The sequence below is a fragment of the Helianthus annuus genome, chromosome 16 (assembly GCF_002127325.2).
Source record: "Helianthus annuus cultivar XRQ/B chromosome 16, HanXRQr2.0-SUNRISE, whole genome shotgun sequence".
Classification (NCBI taxonomy): domain Eukaryota; kingdom Viridiplantae; phylum Streptophyta; class Magnoliopsida; order Asterales; family Asteraceae; genus Helianthus; species Helianthus annuus.
The window spans coordinates 13,476,600-13,500,840 of NC_035448.2; the positions used below are offsets into that span (position 1 = coordinate 13,476,600).

At 35.6% G+C, this 24,241-nt stretch overlaps 1 protein-coding gene and 1 long non-coding RNA gene across 2 annotated transcripts; one reads left to right on the plus strand and one right to left on the minus strand.

Annotated features, from left to right (window-relative positions):
- Nucleotides 1-2,372: 2,372 nt before the first annotated feature.
- On the minus strand, nucleotides 2,373-4,217 carry LOC110915943. The gene is made up of 4 exons (XR_002579370.2): nucleotides 4,152-4,217; nucleotides 3,712-3,834; nucleotides 2,701-2,795; nucleotides 2,373-2,597 (listed from the first exon to the last, which is right to left on the minus strand). It is a non-coding gene; the product is annotated as an uncharacterized LOC110915943 (long non-coding RNA).
- A 2,581-nt stretch (nucleotides 4,218-6,798) lies between these two features.
- LOC110915942 (formin-like protein 20) lies at nucleotides 6,799-9,828 on the plus strand. The gene is made up of 11 exons (XM_035986068.1): nucleotides 6,799-6,836; nucleotides 6,931-7,011; nucleotides 7,679-7,729; nucleotides 7,815-7,896; nucleotides 7,966-8,060; nucleotides 8,143-8,214; nucleotides 8,306-8,422; nucleotides 8,570-8,638; nucleotides 8,729-8,795; nucleotides 8,902-8,999; nucleotides 9,068-9,828. The coding sequence occupies exons 1-11, from the start codon at nucleotides 6,816-6,818 to the stop codon at nucleotides 9,383-9,385; spliced, it is 1,071 nt and encodes a 356-aa protein (XP_035841961.1). The 5' UTR covers nucleotides 6,799-6,815; the 3' UTR covers nucleotides 9,386-9,828.
- The last annotated feature ends 14,413 nt before the right edge of the window (nucleotides 9,829-24,241 follow it).

Here is a 24,241-nt window from a genome sequence, read left to right on the forward strand (position 1 = left end):
GTTCGGTTCGTGACGATATCAGTATGTTATCCAACTCAGTTTAAAGTCATGTTATGCACAAAACAATCGTTTTATATTGAAACTATAAAAAACAAATACTGTCACCGGTTCTGATAATAACAATATGGGTGCCGATAATAAAAACGAATGCTAGTACAGTACTCACAATTGCTGTAGCTTACGATAAAAAACTTTATTTTGAATACAACTCCATTTCAACAAAAATTATACTCAAATATCGAGAAACAAAAATTGAACACACCTACGTATGCAACTTTTTATAAAAGTTAACAAACATAAGTTATTAAAGAAAAATCAAACTAAATGAAAACTAAACATATTAAAGGCAAATATAATTAAAAGTATAATATAATAAATCTATTTTAACTAGTGGGATGCCCTACTCGCGTTGCGGGGCGTTAAACTAAGTATTTCTCAGTCTGATAGCGCGTACGCTTTTGTTTCTATTAGTTATACATACTATTAGAAACACAATCTCAAGGAAAAACATGGAGACGTAGATAAAAACAACATCGTCAAAGGAAAAAGCATTTATAAACTTTAGGAACTATATAAATAACGTCGAGGAGTAGTAGCCGAGTTAAGGAAAAAAAGTGGGTAAAGTTGAGGGATATTAAATTTAATATTTTAAGCAAAAAAGGCAAAACTTTGCATTCCCCCAGTTTCAAACCTGGGTCCCTTCATTAGGTTCAACAAAAATTAACCACTCCACCACACATCATTTTAATACTAAGTTTTTTTTTCTTTCTAACTATATATATAGTGACATTAAAAATGCAGCAATTAAAAAAATAAGAAAAAACAAGTGGATGCACATGACATCCGCCTCCTTTTTTCATCAATAATAATAGTGTGCCGCTCTTTTTCACCAATAACAATGGTTCACTATACCCGGCCGTTTTAAAAATAACATTTTATTACTAACTAAAAAATATTACATTTATCAATTCTAATATATGGGATTTTAACCTACTTTGCTTGTTATTCATTAACAACTTCAACACATACCATTTTAATACATGAGTTTGCTTTTAGTTGTTAAAATATATTAATTTAAAATACGTAATGAAGAAAAAAACCACCGTCTCTTTTGGCCAATGGCCTATTCTTACTATTTCCCAACATGGAAAATGTAATGTATATAAAACCTCATTCAAACTCAAACGAAATATAGTTTATTTAAAGTGTGTACGAAAAGTAATCTAAATGGTGCAATTACTTGCATTGCTACGTTGCTACAGGATTTGATGAGCTCGGTACCAATCGGTACCGAAAATACCGTTACCGAAAATCCCCAAAAGTGGGTACCATTACCGAATATACATGGTACGGTACGATTCGGTACTGGTAAAGTACCGGTATTTGAGGGTAAAAAACCGGTGAATACCGGTGCCGAACTGATACCGAAAATGTCAAAAGTCGATACCGATTCGTAGTGTTGCAAATATCGCGATTACTCGGCGATTAATCGCCAACTAGTCGCTAGTCGGCCTCCTACTGAGTAATTTTTCACTAATCAGTCAAAAAATCGCTAGTCGGTCAAAGCCGCCCTAGTCGCCCTAGTCGGCCCATTTGAAATCCTTACAAAACAGGCCCAAGATTACAACTTTAGCCCATTTTCCTTATCCCTTACCCTAATATGACGAAGAATTTGAGTCGGAGAAAGAGGATGAAGTAGACGAGGAGATTGAATAAGAGTCTGATGGTGTCGAAATCTTTGAACACTACGGGGATGACAATTACATTTGAGCTATTTGTTAATGTTTGAATTTTAAGTACTGAGACTTGTTATGTTATGACTTATATGTATGTTTAATTTGTATTTTGAACTACTTTTACCTTTTTAAATATTATATTGATATGGATGTGTGAGTATATATATACATATTTATAAAAATACTAAATTTTACATATAAAATTTCCGATCCGATTAATCCCGAGTAATCACGAGTAATCCCGAGTAGTCGCTAGTCCCTACCTCACCGGCCGACTAGTGACTAGCAAGCTCTCCAACCTTGCCGATTCGGTACAAAAAAATATACCCGGTTTGATAAATTTGATACCAGAACCGGTACCCGATACCATTTGCTAATCCCCTTGAGGATGTTGCTGTTCATTGTGTTCTATATTAATCTATAGGTAAATAGGTAAATTACTGTTCATTGTGTTCTAAATTTAATTTAAAACTAGTTGTATACCCGCGCGCATTGCGGCGCGTTAAACCGGTTTTTTATCCATGTGCGAAACCAAATCACTCGGTTTGATATCATAACATGATCTAAGAGATAAAATACATCGAGACGAAGATAAAAATATACTTTTTGGAGAAAAAAAATAATTGGTAACCAGGGAATTCGCCATGGAGACAACATCGTTCACAGATTTTAACTATTGCAGTGGAACCTAAAGAGGGGTTACTTCCTTCAAGCTCTCATGCAGTTAAATACAAATTAAGCTACTAACATATTTGTACCAAACGGGATCAAACTGTCCAATCATACTAACATTAGCACCACCAACAATAGCTTCCATGAAATCTCAGGGCCAAATCTTGTAACGGCACCAAGATTGTTCACCTAACTTGAAGGTAATGCCATGGCAACATTAGAGCCTTGCTTTCACAATATTCAAATACATAAAGAAAGCTATGTATAGCCAACAATTTTTTTTGTTACTCACCAGCCTTGGCGTTCCACCTCCACCATCAATGATGCTCAATGTGTTGCTAGCTTTGTTAGGTATAATATGAACTAAGCTCTCAATACGAATCTTGTCTAAAGCATATAAAAAGGTTAATGATAGATGATAACATCTAGTAACAAAACAAAAATCACTATTTTTCGATAAACAGTCCATTTTATTTAATGAAGTCGATGATCCACATTACCTTCCTGACTGTTAAATAACATGATTATGGTTAAAAAGGAATGTGCTTTAGTAAGGGATTATGATGTAAAAACCAATATTTAAATATCTTAAGTTTCAAACTTGCTCCAACCCGATCCGGAAATACCCCGGACCATTCATTCTTTGTGCGTCTAGTGAAATGAGAAGTTTGGTTACTGACCCACTTGCATCCATTTCACTTCCAGCAATTGTATTAAAGAAGATTATGCTTTAAGAACATAGATTTAACGATCTTTAGTTTGAAACCCTACCCGACCTGTTTAGACCCCTAGGGACCATCCATATTTAAACATCTAGTGAAATGTTTGGTTGGGTTACCAACCCACTTGCATCCAAGCAATTGTATTAAAAAGGATTATACCTTAAAACATAAATTTAAGGATCGTGAGTGTGAAACCTAACCCGACCTGTTAACGCCCCTAGGGAAGATCCATTTTTGCACCTCTAGTGAAGTATTAAGTTTGATTAGTTGCTTGCATCCATTTCATTTATAGAGATCATATTAAAAAGGAATTATGCATTAAAAACCTAGATTTAAGAATTTTTTAGTATGAAACCCAACCCGTTAATACCCCTTGGGACCGCCCATTTTTGCATCGCTAGTGAAATGGCAAGTTTGGTTACTGACCTGCTAGCACCATTTCACCTCTGGCAATTATATTTAAAAAGACTATGCTTTAAAAAACCTATATTTAAGGATCTTCAGTTTCAAACCCAACCCGGCCCGTTAACCCAACTGGCCTTTTTTGCACCTGAATCGAAATGGGTAGTTTGGTTACTGACCTGCTTACATACGCTTCAACTCTGGCCCACGGGATTCAGCTGAGAAAGTTGACCTAATTCACTTCCCATTAACAAAACTGCAGGTAGTACCAGATCCAATTCTAGCTCTACTCGTAAGTCATTCTGTAAAAAGCCTATATTACCCTTAAGAAAACCAGAACTACCATGATAAAAAAACATGCTAATGGAAAGGCCTAAACTTTCAAAAGATCTAAATGAATTGCCGATCCTGAATCAAGCATCTTGCTTACCCATCCTGACCTATTTTTTACTAAACCCATCCTAACCCAAACTCACCCTAATCCATACCCATCCTGACCCGATAACCAACCCAATCCAACCCACCCATTTTGCCACCTCTAGGTTTGATGTCATTACCCATGCCCACCAAATACCTATAAAGTGAGATTTATTAAATAAAAATTAGAAAATAAATTTACCTACAAAGCAACCATCCACATCCCACATACAGAAAAGCTTTGTGAACTCATTCATCATGCTAAGTGCTGACCAAATATGTTGTCCACTTGTACTTCCCTAAATTGTCCTCAACAATTAATTAATAAAAGAAGAAAAAAAGATAAAGTTTGTATTGTAATTTAATAAATTATGTGTATCATATGGCTGATAGAATCAAATATTTTTTAGAGTTGCTTAAAATATCTAATTTGTAACACTTAAGACAACCGTGACCTAAAAAGTGAAGATATATGAATGGTATATGATTATTTGACAGTCACAGAAGTGCTGGACGGTTGGTAAATATTGACTTTGACTATAAGGAAAAAGTGGCAAGCTTGTTGAGAACAACACAGGCAAAAGAGGGCCGAACAGGCAAATAAAAAACGCATACTTGGTTTGGTTCTAGGCTTTGACACCTCTTCTGAAGGACAATAGCACTAATGATAATGTTTGGCTTGTACTCCATTAAACCTGACTCAACTTCCTGGCAATTCAAGATTTCTAATGAACATTATTAGAAAGTTATAGGATTGGGTCGAAAGGAGTTCACTTTTGTGCGCGTCTAAATAGGTCACTGGGTTATCAACGAATTTCAAAGTTTCAACACTATAGCTATAGCTACTAAATCGAAAACTGCAAAAAAAGAAAACTTTATAAGTCATAAAGAGTATATGTACACGCATGCCAACCCAAGAACCAATATACTGGACGCTAAACCACGTCTACAAAGCTGAAATTCAAAAGAACTACAGTCAGTCAATAGCGAAACAATAGCATAACATTAATTTTTATCTATTATGAGGTTAATATGATACACAATGAAACTATTAATACCATCTGTTTTGATAGTTTAGGAATAAGATTTTTTATCAACTTCTCAAAAAAGGTGTATGACACAATAAATGGAAACAAAACGAATAGGCTCAGATATGTAATTGTGGAATTGGAACAAAATAGATCCGGGTTAAGCCATGGCTGCAAATTCACAGTTGCATAGTCACTGTATATATCAACTATGCCATTTGGATATTGCCCCGCCAAGGTACGACTCCGATCTTTGGTGTCCCGTTTTTTTTCTGATCATCACAGCCTATAAACAAATTTACAGAAAAACACTGTTACCAGAAAAATGACAACCACCACCACAGGTATCGCCACTACCGCCGCCATAGTAGCAGCGTAAGCACCAAAACCAAAGCGACTCAGGTAACCATTGTTGTACCATCATCGTCACCAGAGTAGTCGCAAAATACATCACGGCGAAACCCTAGCCACAGTTAGAGGGTGACTGGTCAGAAACACCACCACCGCCGGTTAGAAAACCATGGCGTCACCACCATTTGAATCATCACCTCCTGAACTACCTTTTAGAGTGGTACACACGACGATTTACAAAGCCACCAGCGACAACCAAAACATAGGCGTCTACTATGACCAACAAAAGATCAGTCGGAGACAAACATGCATAAAAAAACACAGGCATCAAACGATGCTCAACTATAATCGCCGGAATTCTCGCCGGAGAAGAAGCAAAACCCACCGAATGCAGGGGTTAAAGTTCAAAATCCTAATCCCTCGGGATAAGACGATGAACAGGTGATGTTGAATAGGTGTCAAACCCTAGCGTGAGAAAACCAAGAGTTGAAGCAGAAAGGCAAACCAGGCGCCGAAATGCACCTGGCCGCCGCCAAGGCCCCGCCACCATATAAAAATCCAAATCATATAAAAAATACTAAATGATACAAAGATGATAATTCTTGATACCTGGTTCAGGTCACCCGGTTCTCACCGGAGCTAACCTGAATTTGTCGGAATCAACCGAGTTCTAGCCGTCATAATCCCATACCAAACCCTAACCTCTCAAGGCTTTGTTGATCTGGTCTGTTCATGTTGCGTCGCTGCTGGATCTAACCAGAGGGTTTTCATGACAAAGAGAAAAACCTGTTGATCTGGTGGGAGGTGGAAAGCAGACGGTGGAGGAGAAAATTCGGTGAACCAGGTGGTATTCTGATCGAGAATATGAGGTTGGGGAAAGAAAGAGGTGTAAACAACCGTCCAACTCTGCCAATAAGAATGCTCCACAAATGATAAAACACTATTCATTTCCTCCATCTATTAATAGATATTAATAAATAAATATATATAGGTAAATATGTATATTAATTTAATAATAATAAACTAATAAAAAATACAAACACTGTTCATCATCACTTTCTATTAATAAAATAATATATATATATATATATATATATATATATATATATATATATATATATATATAAATATAATAATCATTACCAAATTCATAGTATCTCAAGTTAAAGTTTTAAAGAATTAGGATTCAGAGGTAATAATATGCACTAAAAAATTCTTAGAAAGCTAGTTTCTTTGATTTTGCCCATTTAACTTGTTAGAGACCAAACATAACCCACATTGGACCATTCATAGGTAAGTGGATTGATATTGCTACCTTTAGATAGTGTTGATGGGACATTTTTATGGGTTAGGATTGTGGAAGGAGCAGTTTTGTTGCAGTCAATAGTTTTATATCTTTTTATCTTTTGTTAGCTATTTATGTGTATTATAATATAATATAATGGTGTTGCATTGCAACTGTTCAGAATTATACAGGTGATATAGAGATGCTGGGTGAATGTGAACAGGTTGGTGGCCAAATAATGAATTGTTATATCATTTTTTGATAATTTGTATGTCACCTCTTGTTCTTTGTTCCTTTTCAAACAAATTATCTCTTAGTTCTTCCTGGAGCTCATGAAGGTGCCACGTATGGAATCAAAGTTACGTGTTTTTCTGTTCAAAGTTCAATTCAACACCCAGGTAAATTTTATGGTATAAATTGTGTCATTGTGTTTTTTAATCGGGGTATTGGATTTCAATAATCCCAAGTTTCACTAATTAGCCGGTAATAATTACAACTTCAAAAATTGCCTACAACAGTCTCAACTTGTAAGATTTTGGCCACCAATGATCCTTGTCTAACTGGATTATAACCTTGTTGGGCCGGTGACCTGCAACTTATTTCGGCGACCCGTTTTACCCCTGAAACCACCAAACGAGACCACCACCAATCATCTCCGACCTCCAGTAATCTTCTCCGCTTCTCAAAAGTTTAAAATTTCCACCATCTACACAACTCCGGTGACCTGCAACTTATTCTGACGACCTTCTTTACCCCTGAAACCACCAAAGGAGACCACCACTGGTCATCTCCAACCTCTAGTGACCTTCTCCGCCGCTCAAAACTTCAAAAAACTAACTGGGTTATAACCCAGTTAGACAAGGATCATTGGTGGCCAAAATCTTACAAGTTGGGACTGTTGTAGGCAATTTTTGAAGTTGGGATTATTACCGGCCAATCAGTAAAACTTGGGATTATTAAAATCCAATACCCCTTTTTAATCACATAATAAGGCTATTATTTTTTTTTCTTTTTATTTGATATTATTAGTATTGAAATAATAGTCTCAATTGAACTTTCTTTCAGTTGTCAGGATTTAAGAAGACTTTGAACACTATACAAAGTGCATGTTATGAGGTACTTGAATATAATAGTTGACACTGTTTGTAATCCTTACACAATTGTTTTAATTTATCTCATATTATCCTCTTTCTGGTATTAGATCCGGACTTCAGTTAAACTGAAGGAAATCATGAAGAGAATTTTGTATTTGGATAATGTATTAAATCAAAGAACTGATAGAGGTAAGAACAACAAGACTGACTGCTATATGTTTTGAATATTTCACATTCGGCTCTACACATATTTTGCAGGTTCTGCAATTGATTTCAAGCTGGACAGTCTTTTGCAATTCACTGATACACGGGCTTCTAACAGCAAGATGACTTTAGTGCATTATCTCTGCAAGGTACAAGTCACTTATACCTATGTATTGTTAGTCACAAATCTTATTTTCTGAAGAATTAATCATATAATTCACGGTTGTTCAGGTTATCGCCAAAAAGTCACCAGACCTTTTATATTTTCATGTGGATCTTGTTAGTCTTGGGTCTGTAACTAAGGTTCACATTCATGGTTCACTTATTTTCTTGAAATTTAATCAACGTTTATTGTTGGTTAAGAAAATGATGAACAAAAAGGCTTAAACCGCAGATACAACTGAAGTCTGTAGCAGAAGAACTGGCAGAAATCTTTAAGGGACTGGAAAAGGCTAAACAAGAACTAGTTGCATCAGCAAATGATGGCCCTGTGTCTGAAGTTTTCCATAAGGTTAGGAAATATCTCACACAACTTGTGCAAAAAAATAAAAAAAAATAAAAATCATTTTCGTTAAATTTTCCGAACTTTTAATGTTGTCAAAGACTATACTCTTAAATTTACATCCTGCTAAGCGATTCTTTTTTCTTATAATGTTAGACGTTAAACGGATTCATCGGCTTTGCTGAGTCAGAAGTCATGTTTGTGCTTGATTTGTTTAAAGCGGTGGTAATAATGAAAAACCTTTTTATAATTGATATCTTCCTTTTTTTTCTTAACAAAATTCACTTTCTTAAATCTCCTTCTTATTAATTACAGGGTAGAAATGCTGATACTTTATCCCAATATTTTGGTGAAGACCCTGCTCGATACCCTTTTGAACAAGGTAACATATACACTATAAAGGGTTTGATTTTTTTCTATAATATTAATTATATGTTGGATAAATAACTGGAGGAGGTCAACATGGATATCTTTTTTATGGTTTGCAGTTACTCAGACCCTTTTTAACTTTGTGAGGCTATTTCGAAAAGCTCATGAAGAGAATTGCAAACAGGATGAGCTAGAGAGAAAGAAAGCTAAAACACAGGTTAACATGGAAACACATTTTCATGCATAGGTAATGGATATGACTGAAATATCTAAGTTTTGGTTCAGGTTGAAGCAAAGCAGTTCAGGCTACCACCACCTTCGCCACCTCCAATCCGCAGAGTACCTCCACCTCCACCTCCACCGCCTCCAATGCACACAGCACCACCACCTCTAGTCTGCAGTGCACCTCCACGTCCACCACTGCCACGTGGTCATCCACCACCTCCACCTCCGCCACCTCCAACCTACGGAGCACCGCCACCTCCAATCCACGGTGCACCTCCATCCAGTGGCGGATCTGGAAAAGACCTAAAGGGGCAACGTTTCTATAAAAAGGAGCAACGAAATCGGAAAAACGTCAATTTTTTCCAAAATTTACACTAATTTTACACTACCGCCGGAGCGTCGGTTGCCCCTTGTTGTCCGCCCCTGCCTCCACCTCCATCACTGCTAGGTTGATGCAGGGCCAAGTGTAGAAGATTGAGCCATGACATTTCTGGAGGCCCATTATCGAGCTCCCATTCGTGATTTACCAAAACAACCATAACTTTGGCTACGAGTCTTCGTTTTAGGCATTCGACCTGTCAAATTGAAGCTTGAAATGAGGAGCATGTCGTGGCAAGGACCCGAAAGGGCCTTGTCCAAGTTTCAGCCCAAAAAACGCATTCTAATGGGAGTTATGGACACTTTTATGTTTTTTCTCGGTGTTTAATGTATTTTGTGTTTGGGCTTGTTTTCGCCTATGGCCTTTTTGTGGCCCATTTCAAATTTCAGTCTTTATATATATTTTGTTCTTGTAATTCTAATGGTCAGACTTCAGTTTTAAGAATAACCATTTTCACTTCAAATTCTCTGCCCATTGGGTTGAATTTTTGGGGGTTTGGGGAAGATCATCACGCGTATTCATAGAATCAGCGTGATTTGTTCTTCAATATCGTATCACTCGCTACACCACAGGTGGTAGTCCCCACCTCCAAAGATAGATACTTCTTCTTTGTGACAAATAACACTTTCCGGTAACTTTAGTACCATTTAATAATTGTTTATTTTCTGCAATTATGCGTTTTAGACGTCAACATAACCTATTTGCATATCATACATTTTTTTTTCATGCATATCATACGTTTTAATTATCGCATTTTGAAACAATTTAGACATTGGGTCAAAACAATTAGTAACAATACTGGGTTTGTAAGACCCGATTGGAAATTTACATGATTACAACATTAAAATACGCATTTTAATACTAAAAATGCGACTTTACAAAAAAACTTGTCATGCCAACATTCCCACATGTTTAAAAAATTCCAAAAAACATAGTTGTAAGTGTTTACATAATTCACTTTTAACAAAACAAAACAAGATTTAACGCGGAAGCTTCATTTAACGTGTGTTCGGTTCATGTTCGTCGCTTAATCTTCACCCATCCCATAAACGTTAGTAATTGAGACCTTAGAACCCGTCTAAACGGACCCGAAAGCTCAAAAAAATCAAACAAACGAAATCAAATTTTTACTTCAAAACCCGACGTAGGTTACGGTTTGCCAACCGTAGCCTACGGTATACATTAATGTCCAATAACAGAACTTCTGGACCGTAAGCTACGGCTCTAAACCGTAGCCAACGGTTGGCCCAACTTAAAAACATAACTGTTGGACTGTAAGCTACGGCACTGAACTGTAGCCTACGGTTGGCCCAGCTGCAGCTTTCTTTATCTTCTTGTTTTCGCTTAAATCCTCGTAACTTTTTCGTTACAAGTCCGTTTTCCTTCATTTTTTATTCCACGCGATCGTAATTTGATTATCTACAATTTAGTGTTAAATTATTAATTTAAATTTCTAACTTTATCTCAATTACGCTTTCATCACCGACTTGCGTAAAGTTTATTTTGACCCGTTAAATATATTTAGGTAAATATACCTAATCCGTTTGCTTCCTCGACACATAGGTTACTTCCCATACAATGCCTCATTCTCTGGGGTTACTTTACAACTAGTTCACTCTACCATTACTCGGTTTATGCATAGTTTCCTTTATCCATTTATGAGGTTCGAACATAGTGTTGCGAACCTTTCATATTCTTTTTACCGATTAGTCCACAATAATTATGGCCCATTTAGCTTTCTTTTAGGCATTTCAACAAACACCTAAAGGGCATAATTTTACAAAATCAACAATTAAGTTTCATGACTAGTTATTAGCCACTTTTAACATCCTACTTAAGTTCATATGTCTAATTTTATACATTAACATACTAGACTTGCTTCATAGAGCTCAAATACACTAGTTTGACAATTAGCGAAAGCCATTCGTCGTAAATGAGGGGCTAAAGTTGACCAAAACGCTCTTGATGGGTAAAACGGGTAAACTACTTTTAAAAGTTGTTCAGAAATAAGCATTCTGATAAATTAAATCCTTAGAAGAAGTATAAAAAAAGATGATATGGAACATTAGTGTCCAATGAGTTGAAATGGTTATTTTTCCGTAAAATGACAACCGAGGGGTAAACTCGAAATAAACGGTTTACTACACTAAATCCACCCCAATTGTAATGTGGTGGAAGACAAGTGGATACTTAAAAGCGGGGATAAGATGTAAACCAATAAAAACGTGATTTTAAGCTTAAAGGTGCTAAAATACCCTTAACGGGTCAAAATGAGTAGATATGCAAAACGGGTCCAAAAACACATAAGGAACCCGTAATTTGAATCTTGAATAATAGTAAACAGATATAACGTGATGTCCATGATATTTTAAAAGGGTAACAATCAATTTGTTTGATAAAATCATGAACGGGTCAAAAGGTGTTATATTTGAATTTCAAGCCGAGAGCATGAAATCCAAGATTTTGTGAATTCAGATGTTGGATTTTAACTCCATGTGATGGAGAATCAAATTACGATCACGTAGGAAAAAGAATCGTGTAAAACGGATTTGTAAATGGAAAGTTATGCACGTTTTTGTGTAACTTAAACTTGCGAGAAGTTGCAGCACTTCAGCAACAAACATTCTGGACAAAACAGGAGGTCGCGCCACGCGACAACAAAAGCAAAGAGCCGTCGCGCGACGCGATGGTTTCCAAAATTTGAAAAAATGTTTATTTTAATATTATATGCATTGCGAACCCGTTTAAATACGTTTTAAGCTACGTATGACTAATCCAACTCATGTTTTATGAGTTGTAGGTAAAATTCTAGTACCGGAGGACGATCAAGCTCAATGAAGAACCGAACACGGTCAAGAAACAAGCTTCCGCACATCGCTACTTCGTTTTTTAACAACAAACTCAATTAGACTATGTTGTATAACTTTTAAATTGTAAAAGTTTTAATAAACTCGTATTGTCATACGTATGTGTAATCGTATAAACATGTATTTATACGAAACTTATATAAAATATTGTATAAAACAAGCAAGGGTGTTACATACGGTTTACTCAAAACCCGGCAAGTACAACCTCTGTAGGTCCAACTAGCGGAGGATCTAGTCGCCTAATCCTTGTATACGAACAAACCCGGTTGTGCGGAATCCAACCGGGAAAGCAAACCGAGATAAGAACATGAACACAAAGATTCAACGTTTAAACAACTCAATGTATTACTTAATGTCACGTCCCCCGACCCCACCTGGACGGAATCGGGGGCCGCGAGCAGCCACGTGGTACCGATGATTATTTTTGAAAAATATTGCGGCGGAAATTTCATCAGGACCGTGAGTTAGGAAAAATATCAGAGTTTAGAAACACCGGATTTTATTTATTAAATAGATAGGGATAAATCCATGTTTTATAAAGGTACTTTTAATAAGGGATAAATCTAAATATATAAAATGATAATTCTTAATTTAATTTAATTAATAAAATGAGCCACTTCTGTAAGTCTTGTTGGTGTCGTATCCAACTCTTACTCCAATCTACTGTAATTACCTGAAACGCGTTTTAAAAAGGTTTTGTCAGCGGGAAATACTGAGTGAGTTCATTCGGGTTTATACAAAAACATATTTGTTATAATTCACAGTATTAAGAGCGATTACAATGTTTATATGTCAACCAACTACCCACAGTATTTGTCACTCGACTCGTTTCGGTGACTGTGGTCATATCACTGTTGGGTCCGTTCACCCAAAAGTGACGTATATCACTATTTAGGTCCGTTCACCTAAAAGTGACTTATCATGATTTAGGTACGCCCACCTAAACTGATAAAAACCATAGTAATGTGCATAATACCCCATATACCGACTGTAATTGAAGACTACAAAGACTTAATCCCTGTAATTATAACTTTGGAAAATAATTTGGAGTATTGTAAAACAGTTGATAAAAAGAGAATGACTCACATTATAAGCAAGTAGTATTGATTTAACAAGCTTCCTGATTTAATTCTTCTGAGAATTAGCATCTACTTTGATTGTAAGTGTATGGGGTAGTGTTTAGTTTACTGATAAGCCTGATAACCTAATTTAAGCGATAATGCACACGAACTAGGTAAATAACTAATACAGCATTTACGATAAACTCACGAGATTAAAACCCTCACGACGAATGACAAAGTGCAATACTTAAACATCTATCGGATTCGCATAGAATGACAGAGTACACCCCGAGTTCGGGTGGCACTCAAATATCCTGTCGGAATCACGATTAATGACAAAGTATAGCATTTAAACATCCTGTCGGATAGTTTCAATCGATCGGATATTGAATCGTAGCAGCGATCAAGTTAATACCCTGTATCATAGCAGAATTCGAGCTAGTGTGGGTTTGGTAGTAATCAGGTGATATCTCGAAGTGTAAAACGAATGTGTTCGACGTTCAAATGCAGAAATCTAAGTCCCACACCCTTCTATTTATAGCTGGAAAATGGTCTCACTCGCGTGTCGCGACAGGGAGACCTGTCTCCTTCGCGTGGCGCGACGGGTCCAATTTCATCATAGGGTTGCTTCGTGTCCTGGTAGCCTAGCTGAGTCGACGGAATTGACAAATTCGATTTCTACAGCGAGTTATATGGATAATAGTCAAGTAGGGAATACCCCCCCTGAGTTTTAGGGGCCCTGATCCTGATTCTTTTTGTTATGAAAATTTTAGGGATTGTGCAGGATTACTTGGGGTCTCAAATAGAGTTTCTTATTTGACAAAATAATAAATAATAGTTTTGAGTGAATCACAAAAAGGAAATAAAATGGTGAGAAAAGAGAATGGACCCTACTTTGTAACTTTAGGGTTCAACTAGAAAATCTCCTGGTATAATTTTTTTGGGTATAACTTTTGAGCTATTTAAAATATATAATGCACTCGTGGTAAGTATAGTACCCCTAATTCAACCTTATCCCGATGTCCCGAGACAGAATCCCAACGAACTTAGTCGGGCAGAGCCCTGACATGAGTTATGGGTTCCAGATCAATCGGAAAGGGTAGCGGTGATCGGGAGTTACAATACTTAAAACAGGGCAAGGCTTTAAAAATAATTAAACACTAGAGAATTTTTTTAGAAAGAAAAAGATGGAAAGGTTGGCGAAAGAAAAAGAAATTGAACAGGCGAAATAGAATCATCTTTGGCTATTAAAACCTATATAAGTTTGCAAACTTTTTGTGCATTATTAGTTGTAAGTTGTGCTTTATGAATTTTTCAAAAAAAAAACTTGATTTTTTAGTTTTAACTCAAAGGTTTGTACCTTTTCCAATTTTAACCCTACATAATTTGTTTATTTAATTTTAACCCAAAGCTTTTCATTATTTCGAATTTAACTTCACAACTTTTGTCACTTGTACTTTTCATCTTTCGCAAATTTTCGTTTTATGTATAGTTCTAAATTTTTCGAGTTAATACGACGCAACGTGCATGTGTGGTTCAACGTTTTTACCTCTATTTTTCCATGTTTGACAGGTTCGTCGCAATACGCATATTATAGGTCAAGTTAGTGTTGGTTGTCGATGACGGTTATGTGACATTAGTACTATTTGACACCGTTTTACGCCCCGCCGCAACGCGGGGTGTGCTTTGGGGGTTTTCAAAGAAAAAATTGTTATGCATATTGTTGTCGTAACGTTGGCTTTGGGGGGTTTTAAAAAAAAATGTTTTTTTTACTTTTCACCCAAAAATATTTCATAAATTACTTTTAACCCAAAACTATTTGTTTTTTTACTTTTAACCCAAAACTTTTTATCTTTTGCAATCTATCCTCATAACTTTTTTTACTTTCAACTTTGGTCATTTATAGTTTCCATTTTTCGCAAATTTTTCGCTCTATGCTTGATTCTAAATTTTGTGACTTAACATATCACAGCTGTGTCTTTGGCTTAACGTTTTTACGTTTCGTTCTAAATTTTGCGAGTTAACACGACGCAACGTGCGTGTGTGGGTGAACGTTTTTACATCGTCTATTTTTACCCCGTTTGACAGGTTTAACATAACGTGTGGGTCGTAGATCGACTTAGTTATAAATAAAGAATCCCCGCCACATTGCGCTGGGTCGTAATCCTAGTTTATATTTAAAAGTTTAATTTGAGGCTAAGCCTCACTCACTGCCACGTACATACAGTTTAATATTTAATATGTTGATATGTTTTGTATGTGCCAAACATGGCCACGTACACAGTACATATTGAATTAAATTTAATGTTAATTTATTTATTATTTTATTTATTATATTTCACTCTTATCTTTTCGTTATACATTCAAACATATAAAATTAATTTCAATTGAATTGTAAGTTAACTATTTTATTATTATATTATTATTATATATTTTATAATTAATTTAATTTCTTCACTTATTTGGTGTTTATAACTTCTAAAATATGATGTTTTATAAAATAATAAATATGTCATTAGAACGAGAATATTTTTGTCTACATTTTGAACCAAGTTTCATTAAAAACAAAGTAGGTTCAAATATAATGTATTTTTATGATTTAATTATTATACGATTACTAGGCTCGTCTAGGTACTTCATATTTTTAACAGTCGACTTACCCGTAATATATCTGTCTAATAATATAAGTTTTTATATACTTTTATTTTTATTAGACAGGTCACCCATACATAGGCCAATTAATTGGTGTAATATTTCAACCAAGTTTATAAAATAGTGTTTAAAACTATTTGGGTTGAATATTTATATTAAAATAAACTAGTTACTAGTTATTAGTGGTTAATAAATTTAACCAAACCTATAATTCTTATATAAAAATAGGAATGTTACATTCTCCCCAACTTGTTTTAAATCCCGTCCTCGAGATTTGGGTTACGCTATTTCTTTTAGACTTCTTTTTGTTTCAAAAAGAATAATATTAAGGTAAATGATACCGAATCAAAATATCAAATTTTGTGAATGTGATTTGTATAATAAATAGGACTCAATGGTTCAACTGAATTAGTTCAAGAAATCAATGTCAAACGAACGAGATGAAATGATATAATTTCCAAAGTTACTAGGTTCAAGCCAAAAGATATATGATCAATAGATATTTAAAATGAATGTAAAGGACTTTTTAGAATCAATAAAATTCTTTGTCAAAAGAAAGCATACTTTGATTGGCAACTGAGGAAGACTTAGAATCGACAGGTTCATAATGAAATAAAAGTATGAAATTGATTTGTCAAATATTTAATTATGATATGAGAAAATCAATGTGCTGAGATGAGTGAATTGCAAGGATACACGAAAAGATAATAGAGTTAGTGTATTATCGTCATAATTGCATTAAGACTATTTTAATCAAAATGTTCGAGGATTGTCTCAAAAGACTTGCATAGATCGTGTCCTTACACGTTACAACATGCAACAGTGCAAACCCTCCGTCGCTCCAGCAGTTAAGGGAGAGGTTTTCGGTTCATTCCAGTGTCCGACAACAGAGGTTGAAAAGGAGCAAATGAGTCAGATACCTTACGCGTCAGTAGTCGGGAGCCTGATGTATGCTCAAGTTTGTACTCGCCCAGATATCGCTTATATTGCTGGAATGCTAGGCCGTTATCAGACTAATCCTGGCCTAGATCACTGGAAAGCAGCTAAGAAGGTCCTCAGATATCTGCAAGGGACGAAAGACTATAAACTAACTTATAGAAGAAGTGATCATTTAGAAGTGGTAGGTTATTCTGATTCTGACTTTGCCAAATGCAAAGATGACAAGAAATCCACTTCGGGCTACATCTTTATGTTAGCAGGCGGACCTATTTCATGGAAGAGTCATAAACAACAGTTAACTACAACTTCCACGATGATGGCAGAATACATTGCTGTTTACAACACAACCTGTCATGGAATGTTGCTTAGAAATCTGATCACTGTATTGTTTTATAAAAATATGTTTTCTCCTTACAGTACAAAATATATATATATATATATATATATATATATATATATATATTTATATATTAACTAGTCATTATCATGGTTGGATATTGGTTAGTGCTGCCTTGTTTAAGCATAGGTGATCAGTCTATGTCTAACTAAGGCTAGGCTATCCAATATCTGTCCCTGACAATAACCCTAATACCTAAAAATAATATTAACACTACTACTATTAATAAAACTAGTATTAACTACCAAAAATAAATAATAAGTAACTAAATATAAATTTAAACGAGTGTATACCTCAACATAATAAAAATATAAATTCTTTACCTCAATGGTTTAACAAGAATTTTTTTTTAAATAGGAGTACTATATTGTAAATAAGGTAATTACTTATGCGAGTTTTCATATATAATCAATAAAATTTAAATTTATATAATGTTTTTCGATCAATGATGATAAAGCAATAAATATCACAAAAGGCTCGATTGGTGTTGTAAGAACTATTAAGAGATATACTGAAATATGAAATAAATTTGTGTATCAATATCTTAGCACATGATTGTGTTAAGATTGCTTATATAGAATAAATCAACAAAGCGGATTCAATATAAATAAATAAATAATTAAATCCGAGATTAGCGAAATTTTCAAATTTGTGAAAATGTCACCACAAGGTGATCGTGATCAAAGAAATAATTTAGTGAAATCGAAGGTCAAGAAAGTATGTTATAGTTCAAGAGAATCGAAGTGCTTGTTGGGATTATGATGGCCTAAAAATATTATATGGGACCTTGAATTGAATACTTATTGCGAGCAAGTTAACTGGGTTTGAATAAAACAAGTTTTAATAAGGAAGTCCGGACATGATCATAATAGAAACCATGTATACCCTTCAAAAGAAAATCGAGTTTTTCAAGAAATTCATTGATTCGATATTAAAGAATTATCGTTTTGATAAAACACAAATTTGGAATGAAACCCTCCTATGGTCTTTATAAATCAAACGAACCACATGCGCAACAAACAGTGCACGTGTAACGTGTGGATTTACCAAGAAATGGAGTAGATTAATATTTGCTACTATGAAAGAAATACTCATAGTATGATGACCATTAGGGGAAGTAGCAAGGCCAAAGTCTATTCACAAAGGTCAGAATTTTAACAAAAGAAATATAAGAACTTTATCTGGAATTTCGTGTGATAATCGTTGTTAAATGACATTACCTAAGGAATGTCGAATGAAATGAAATGGAATAGGGGATTTGTAAAGGTATATGGCTTCTTTTGTAGTGCTAATAATTATGACTCTGATTAGACTGTGCACCGATGGTTGTGAAATATTGTTCCAACGTACCTTAGCGAGTTTTAGATCGTTTGTAAGATCATGTGGCAAAGTGCTTCTTTTTTATTAGTAGTTCTTCTACTGACGGAATTTAGTATTGGGGTCATCGTGCCCAATTTATATTTTCCAAAGGTCTAGCCTTGGAAGTTGTGTGTGATATACTTTGATATCTGTGGACGTATAATTTAAGCTTCATGTGTTTTCTTGTGCACTAGCACCACTTTACATGTTTCTTACTTGCGTTAATAATTTATGATAACGCATTGGTAATTCTTATATTTTTGATGGTGTCCCAACTTAAAGGGTTACCATTGTTTATATTGTTGCTTGAGTTACGAGGAAAATGATCAAACGAAATAATGTTTGATATCGGAAAAGAGATTCCTGATAAAGAAATCTAGACACATATGCTTGTGCTTTATTCCTAACTGACTTTTGGAATTTCTTATAGATATACATATCTATATAATCATATATGTCATATGCTGTAATATACATACCCTCTATAAGGTCAATGTATTTAACAGATTCATATTTCCAAAAACAAGTCAGATATCAGGTCAAGATATTATTTAGGGAAATATTGTCACTGATTTGACATATTATTTACCCCGTCTTATCCGGTTCGCGCCGGAGAGGTAACCTCAGTATATCCGGACAAGCTGGAGAGTCTTCTACACCATACCCAGTTTTGCCGGAGAAAATTTTTCTATTTCCCATAAATAGTATCTTTTCAAGATTTTAAAAGTGCCTCTTTTATTAGGGCTTTTATCCAAAATCAAGGAAATTTGTATTCCCATAATATATTTTATTCTAGACCAGGTAATATCAATAAGCAAGGATTAATAGCAATTAAGTGTTATTGTTTATTTATCGTACCTTGCAATATTCTAATCACTATTCTTATGGCATACCAATATCCATTAAATTATACTTATATAAGTAATTTATCTTGAAGCTTATATTAAGGCAAAATTCTTAAGTTCAAGTCTAAATATCATCCGGAGTGCTATCAGATAATATTAAGTTCCTAACTCTCCGTTTAAACTTAGGTATTATTACAACACCTAATTGCTTAAACAAGTGGCTTAGCTTATACTAAGGCATCTTTTCTTATGTTCAACTCTAAATGCTATCAGATGTGTTACCAGTTAATAGCAATCTCCTAACTCTTTTATTTAAGCTTAAGTATTATTATCACAACACTTATAGGCTTAAAGCAGTGGCTCCGATACCACCTTTCTGTCACGTCCCCCGACCCCACCTGGATGGAATCGGGAGCCGCGAGCAGCCACGTGGTACCGGTGATTATTTTTGAAAAATATTGCGGCGGAAATTTCATCAGGACCGAGAGTTAGGAAAAATATCAGAGTTTAGAAACACCGGATTTTATTTATTAAACAGATGGGGATAAATCCATGTTTTATAAAGGTAGTTTTAATATGGGATAAATCCAAATATATAAAATGATAATTCTTAATTTAATTTAATTAATAAAATGAGCCACTTCTGTAAGTCTTGTTGGTGTCGTATCCAACTCTTACTCCAATCTACTGTAATTACCTGAAACACGTTTTAAAAAGGTTTTGTCAGCGGGAAATACTGAGGGAGTTCATTCAGGTTTATACAAAAACATATTTGTTATAATTCACAGTACTAAGAGCGATTACAATGTTTATATGTCAACCAACTACCCACAGTATTTGTCACTCGACTCGTTTCGGTGACTGTGGTCATATCACTGTTGGGTCCGTTCACCCAAAAGTGACGTATATCACTATTTAGGTCCGTTCACCTAAAAGTGACTTATCATGATTTAGGTACGCCTACCTAAACTGATAAAAACCATAGTAATGTGCACAATACCCCACATACCGGCTGTAATTGAAGACTACAAAGACTTAATCCCTGTAATTATAATTTTGGAAAATAATTTGGAGTATTGTAAAACAGTTGATAAAAAGAGAATGACTCACATTATAAGCAAGCAGTATTGATTTAACAAGCTTCCTGATTAAATTCTTCTGAGAATTAGCATCTACTTTGATTGTAAGTGTATAGGGTAGTGTTTAGTCTACTGATAAGTCTGATAACCTAATTTAAGCGATAATGCACACGAACTAGGTAAATAACTAATACAACATTTACGATAAACTCACGAGATTAAAACCCTCACGACGAATGACAAAGTGCAATACTTAAACATCTACCGGATTCGCAACGAATGACAGAGTACACACTGAGTTCGGGTGGCACTCAAACATCCTGTCGGAATCACGATTAATGACAAAGTATAACATTTAAACATCCTGTCGGATAGTTTCAATCGATCGGATAATGAATCGTAGCAGCGATCAAGTTAGTACCTTGTATTATAGCAGAATTCGAGCTAGTGTGGTTTTGATAGTAATCAGGTGATATCTCGAAGTGTAAAACGAATTTGTTCGACGTTCAAATGCAGAAATCTAAGTCCCACACCCTTCTATTTATAGCTAGAAAATGGTCTCCCTCGCGTGTCGCGACAGGGAGACCTGTCTCCTTCGCATGGCGCGACGAGTCCAATTTCATCATAGGGTTTCTTCGTGTCCTGGTAGCCTAGCTGAGTCGACGGAATTGATAAATTCGATTTCTACAGCGAGTTATATGGATAATCGTTAAGTAGGGAATACCCCCCCCCCCCTGAGTTTTAGGGCCCTGATCCTGATTCTTATTGTTATGAAAATTTTAGGGATCGTGCAGGATTACTTGGGGTCTCAAATAGAGTTTCTTATTTGACAAAAAATAAATATTAGTTTTGAGTGAATCACAAAAAGGAAATAAAATGATGAGAAAAGAGAATGGGCCTACTTTGTAACTTTAGGGTTCAACTAGAAAATCTCCTGGTATAATTTTTTTGGGTATAACTTTTGAGCTATTTAAAATATATAATGCACCCGTGGTAAGTATAGTACCCCTAATTCAACCTTATCCCGATGTCCTGAGACAGAATCCCAACGAACTTAGTCGGGCAGAGCCCTGACATGGGTTATGGGTTCCAGATCAATCGGAAAGGGTAGCAGTGATCGGGAGTTAGAATACTTAAAACAGGGCAAGGCTTTAAAAATAATTAAACACTAGAGAATTTTTTTAGAAAGAAAAGACGGAAAGGTTGGCGAAAGAAAAAGAATTTGAACAGGCGAAATAGAATCATCTTTGGCTATTTATATTTATATATCTATCTTAAATTACAAAGTTGGTGGCCTTTGCCACCGACAATACTCACCCATGTTCTTTTATTAGTCCCTCTTTTTTTCTTACTATTTTATACTTTGACACTTACCATTGTCACTCCTACGTACAATAGCTATGTGCTTTCACCACTGCAACACGGCCGGCGGATTCAGTAGCAGCGGTCGCGGGGGCGGGGGTTTCAGGGGCGGCAGGGACGGCGGAGGCCGTGTCGGACGCGGCGGAGGTGGCCGCTTCGGCGGCGGCCGGTTCAATGAAGGTCCACCGGAGTAAGTCGTAGGTTCGTATTCATCATTTGAAATTGACGCTACACACATCAAATGAGAATCATAATAGCAGGGGGAACATTTGTAAGCTTTAAATTGTTGCAGAATTCAGGTATTTTATTCAGAAACCTTAGAATTGGATTAATTGTTGTGTGCAGTTAAAACCCTAGGGTCGGTAGTGGTTAGGAGATGTTTTTAGGGCTTGCTGTTGGGATTTTATGTGTATAATTATGCAATTGCAGGTTTGTGTTGTGCAATTTGATTGAATGCATGCATAAAAGTTGATTTAATGATCTTGAGTGTAAGTAGGGTTGTTCTGTTTTTTGTTATTTTTAAGCATGGAGTTTTGATGATGCTATAGGTCATTGGAGCTTTTTTTTGGGTTATGAGTGGTTGTAAAAGCGATTAGCCGTGGTTATTGAGTGCGGTGAACAATGGGGTGCACATGTAGGCGTTTGCAGACTTATTTAGTTTGGGTTATGAGTGGTTGTAAAATATTATTAATATACACAATAGCTGGAAACAATTTCACATTTCATTATGTATATTCACTCAAATTATTCGTAATTTATTGAACAGGAAAGAAGCTAGCAATGTCATAAACAACATAGAGCTGCCCAACTTTGTTTATGTAAGACTAACTACGTGGGTGTGGTGGAACGTGCAAGTGAGCACACAATGAGATTGTGTGTTCCTAATTCTACATGAGGAAGTATAAGGCTGTCTTCGATCATGGTTAGTGGAGGATTTGGGGCTTGGAATGAGTTGTCCGCAAAGAGCAAGAATTGAGGGGGTTTGCACTTATGACCTGGCTGAAATTTTTCGGGGCATTGAAAACACAATCCAGCAGCACCGAATTGTTGCAACTACTTGGGGGACAACCTGGCAGATGGAAGAGGCTATGGGACGGAAACTGGTGCAGGCGGCAGGGGGCGGATTTAGAATAGGGGGTACTAAGGTGGCACTTGTCTGAGCATTGGCAACAAGGGGTGAAGAAGTTGCAGGAGATGGAAAATTAGAAGATGATTTATCTTCAAGGAGTTTAGGTAGGCCCACTGCTTATTGAAGGAGAATGGAGGATGGTGGGTTCCAGAATTGGGCAGGGCCGTTCTTTGCTTCTTTTCCTGTATCTGCAATACCTAAGCGAGTCTCTGTCGTTCAGCCTTGAGGTAAGTTTCTCTTTCGTTCGTTCACTCCCTGTGTATACGGTTGGTTGTTGGTTTACTCAGTTATGTGGTAATATCTTAACTTTTCAGTTGTTAAGACTTGGTCTTGAATACATACCTGGTCATAACATAAGGAAAAAAAATTCGATGGTTTGGTCGTTTATGGCGTGACTGGGTGGTTTGAACCACAATAGTAAGATTTAAACCTTTTTTTATGATTTTAAGATGCTTACACATATTACTTTTAAATCAACTAAATTGATCAGATAAAAGATAATAATCTACTGTTTTACATCAATATTTTAAAACTAATGCAAAAATATACCATTAATTTGTTAATATTTTCAACATGAACCTTGATATACCTGTAAATGCAATTATTAATGAACCCACCTTGGTTTAAAAAAGCGAGCTCAAAGCGTGCGGCGATGAAGCGCTAGGGTTGTCGCTTTTTTTGCTCTGAGGCGACAAATCATGTGAAGCGTTTTGAAGCACGCTTTAAGCCCGAAGCGCCATTGGTTTGAAGCGACGCTTCAGCCCAATCAGGTCAGATTTGGGTTTTTTATTTAGGCCCAATAGCCTCTAATAGTGTTTATTTGAGGCCCACTACTTCTTTACCCTAAAAAAAGAACGTTAGTAAACATCTTCAGCCGCTCCCTCCCTCTTCTCCATCGATTCTTCATACTTTCTCCATTAATCGACTTAAATTTATGTTTTAACTATGTTTTTTATGTGTTAAGTATGTTTTTTAATCATGTTTTTGTGTTTATTATTGATTAACAAGTAGAATGTGTCATATTGATGTGTACAAATAATTTTTTTTATCTTTTTTAATTTTGAGAGCTTCGTATACGTGAACCTCTCGCTTTGCGCTTGAAGCTTCGCTTAAATCTTTTGGAACCAAAACGCTTCGGAGCGCCTTGCGCTTTTTTAAACCAAGG

Excerpts from the sequence above, each read along its gene's own strand:
- LOC110915942 (XM_035986068.1), top strand. The coding sequence starts at position 6,816 with ATGCTGGGTGAATGTGAACAG. Across the intron at positions 7,730-7,814 it reads TACAAAGTGCATGTTATGAG|ATCCGGACTTCAGTTAAACT; the intron begins GTACTTGAATAT and ends TTCTGGTATTAG. Across the intron at positions 7,897-7,965 it reads AAATCAAAGAACTGATAGAG|GTTCTGCAATTGATTTCAAG; the intron begins GTAAGAACAACA and ends CATATTTTGCAG.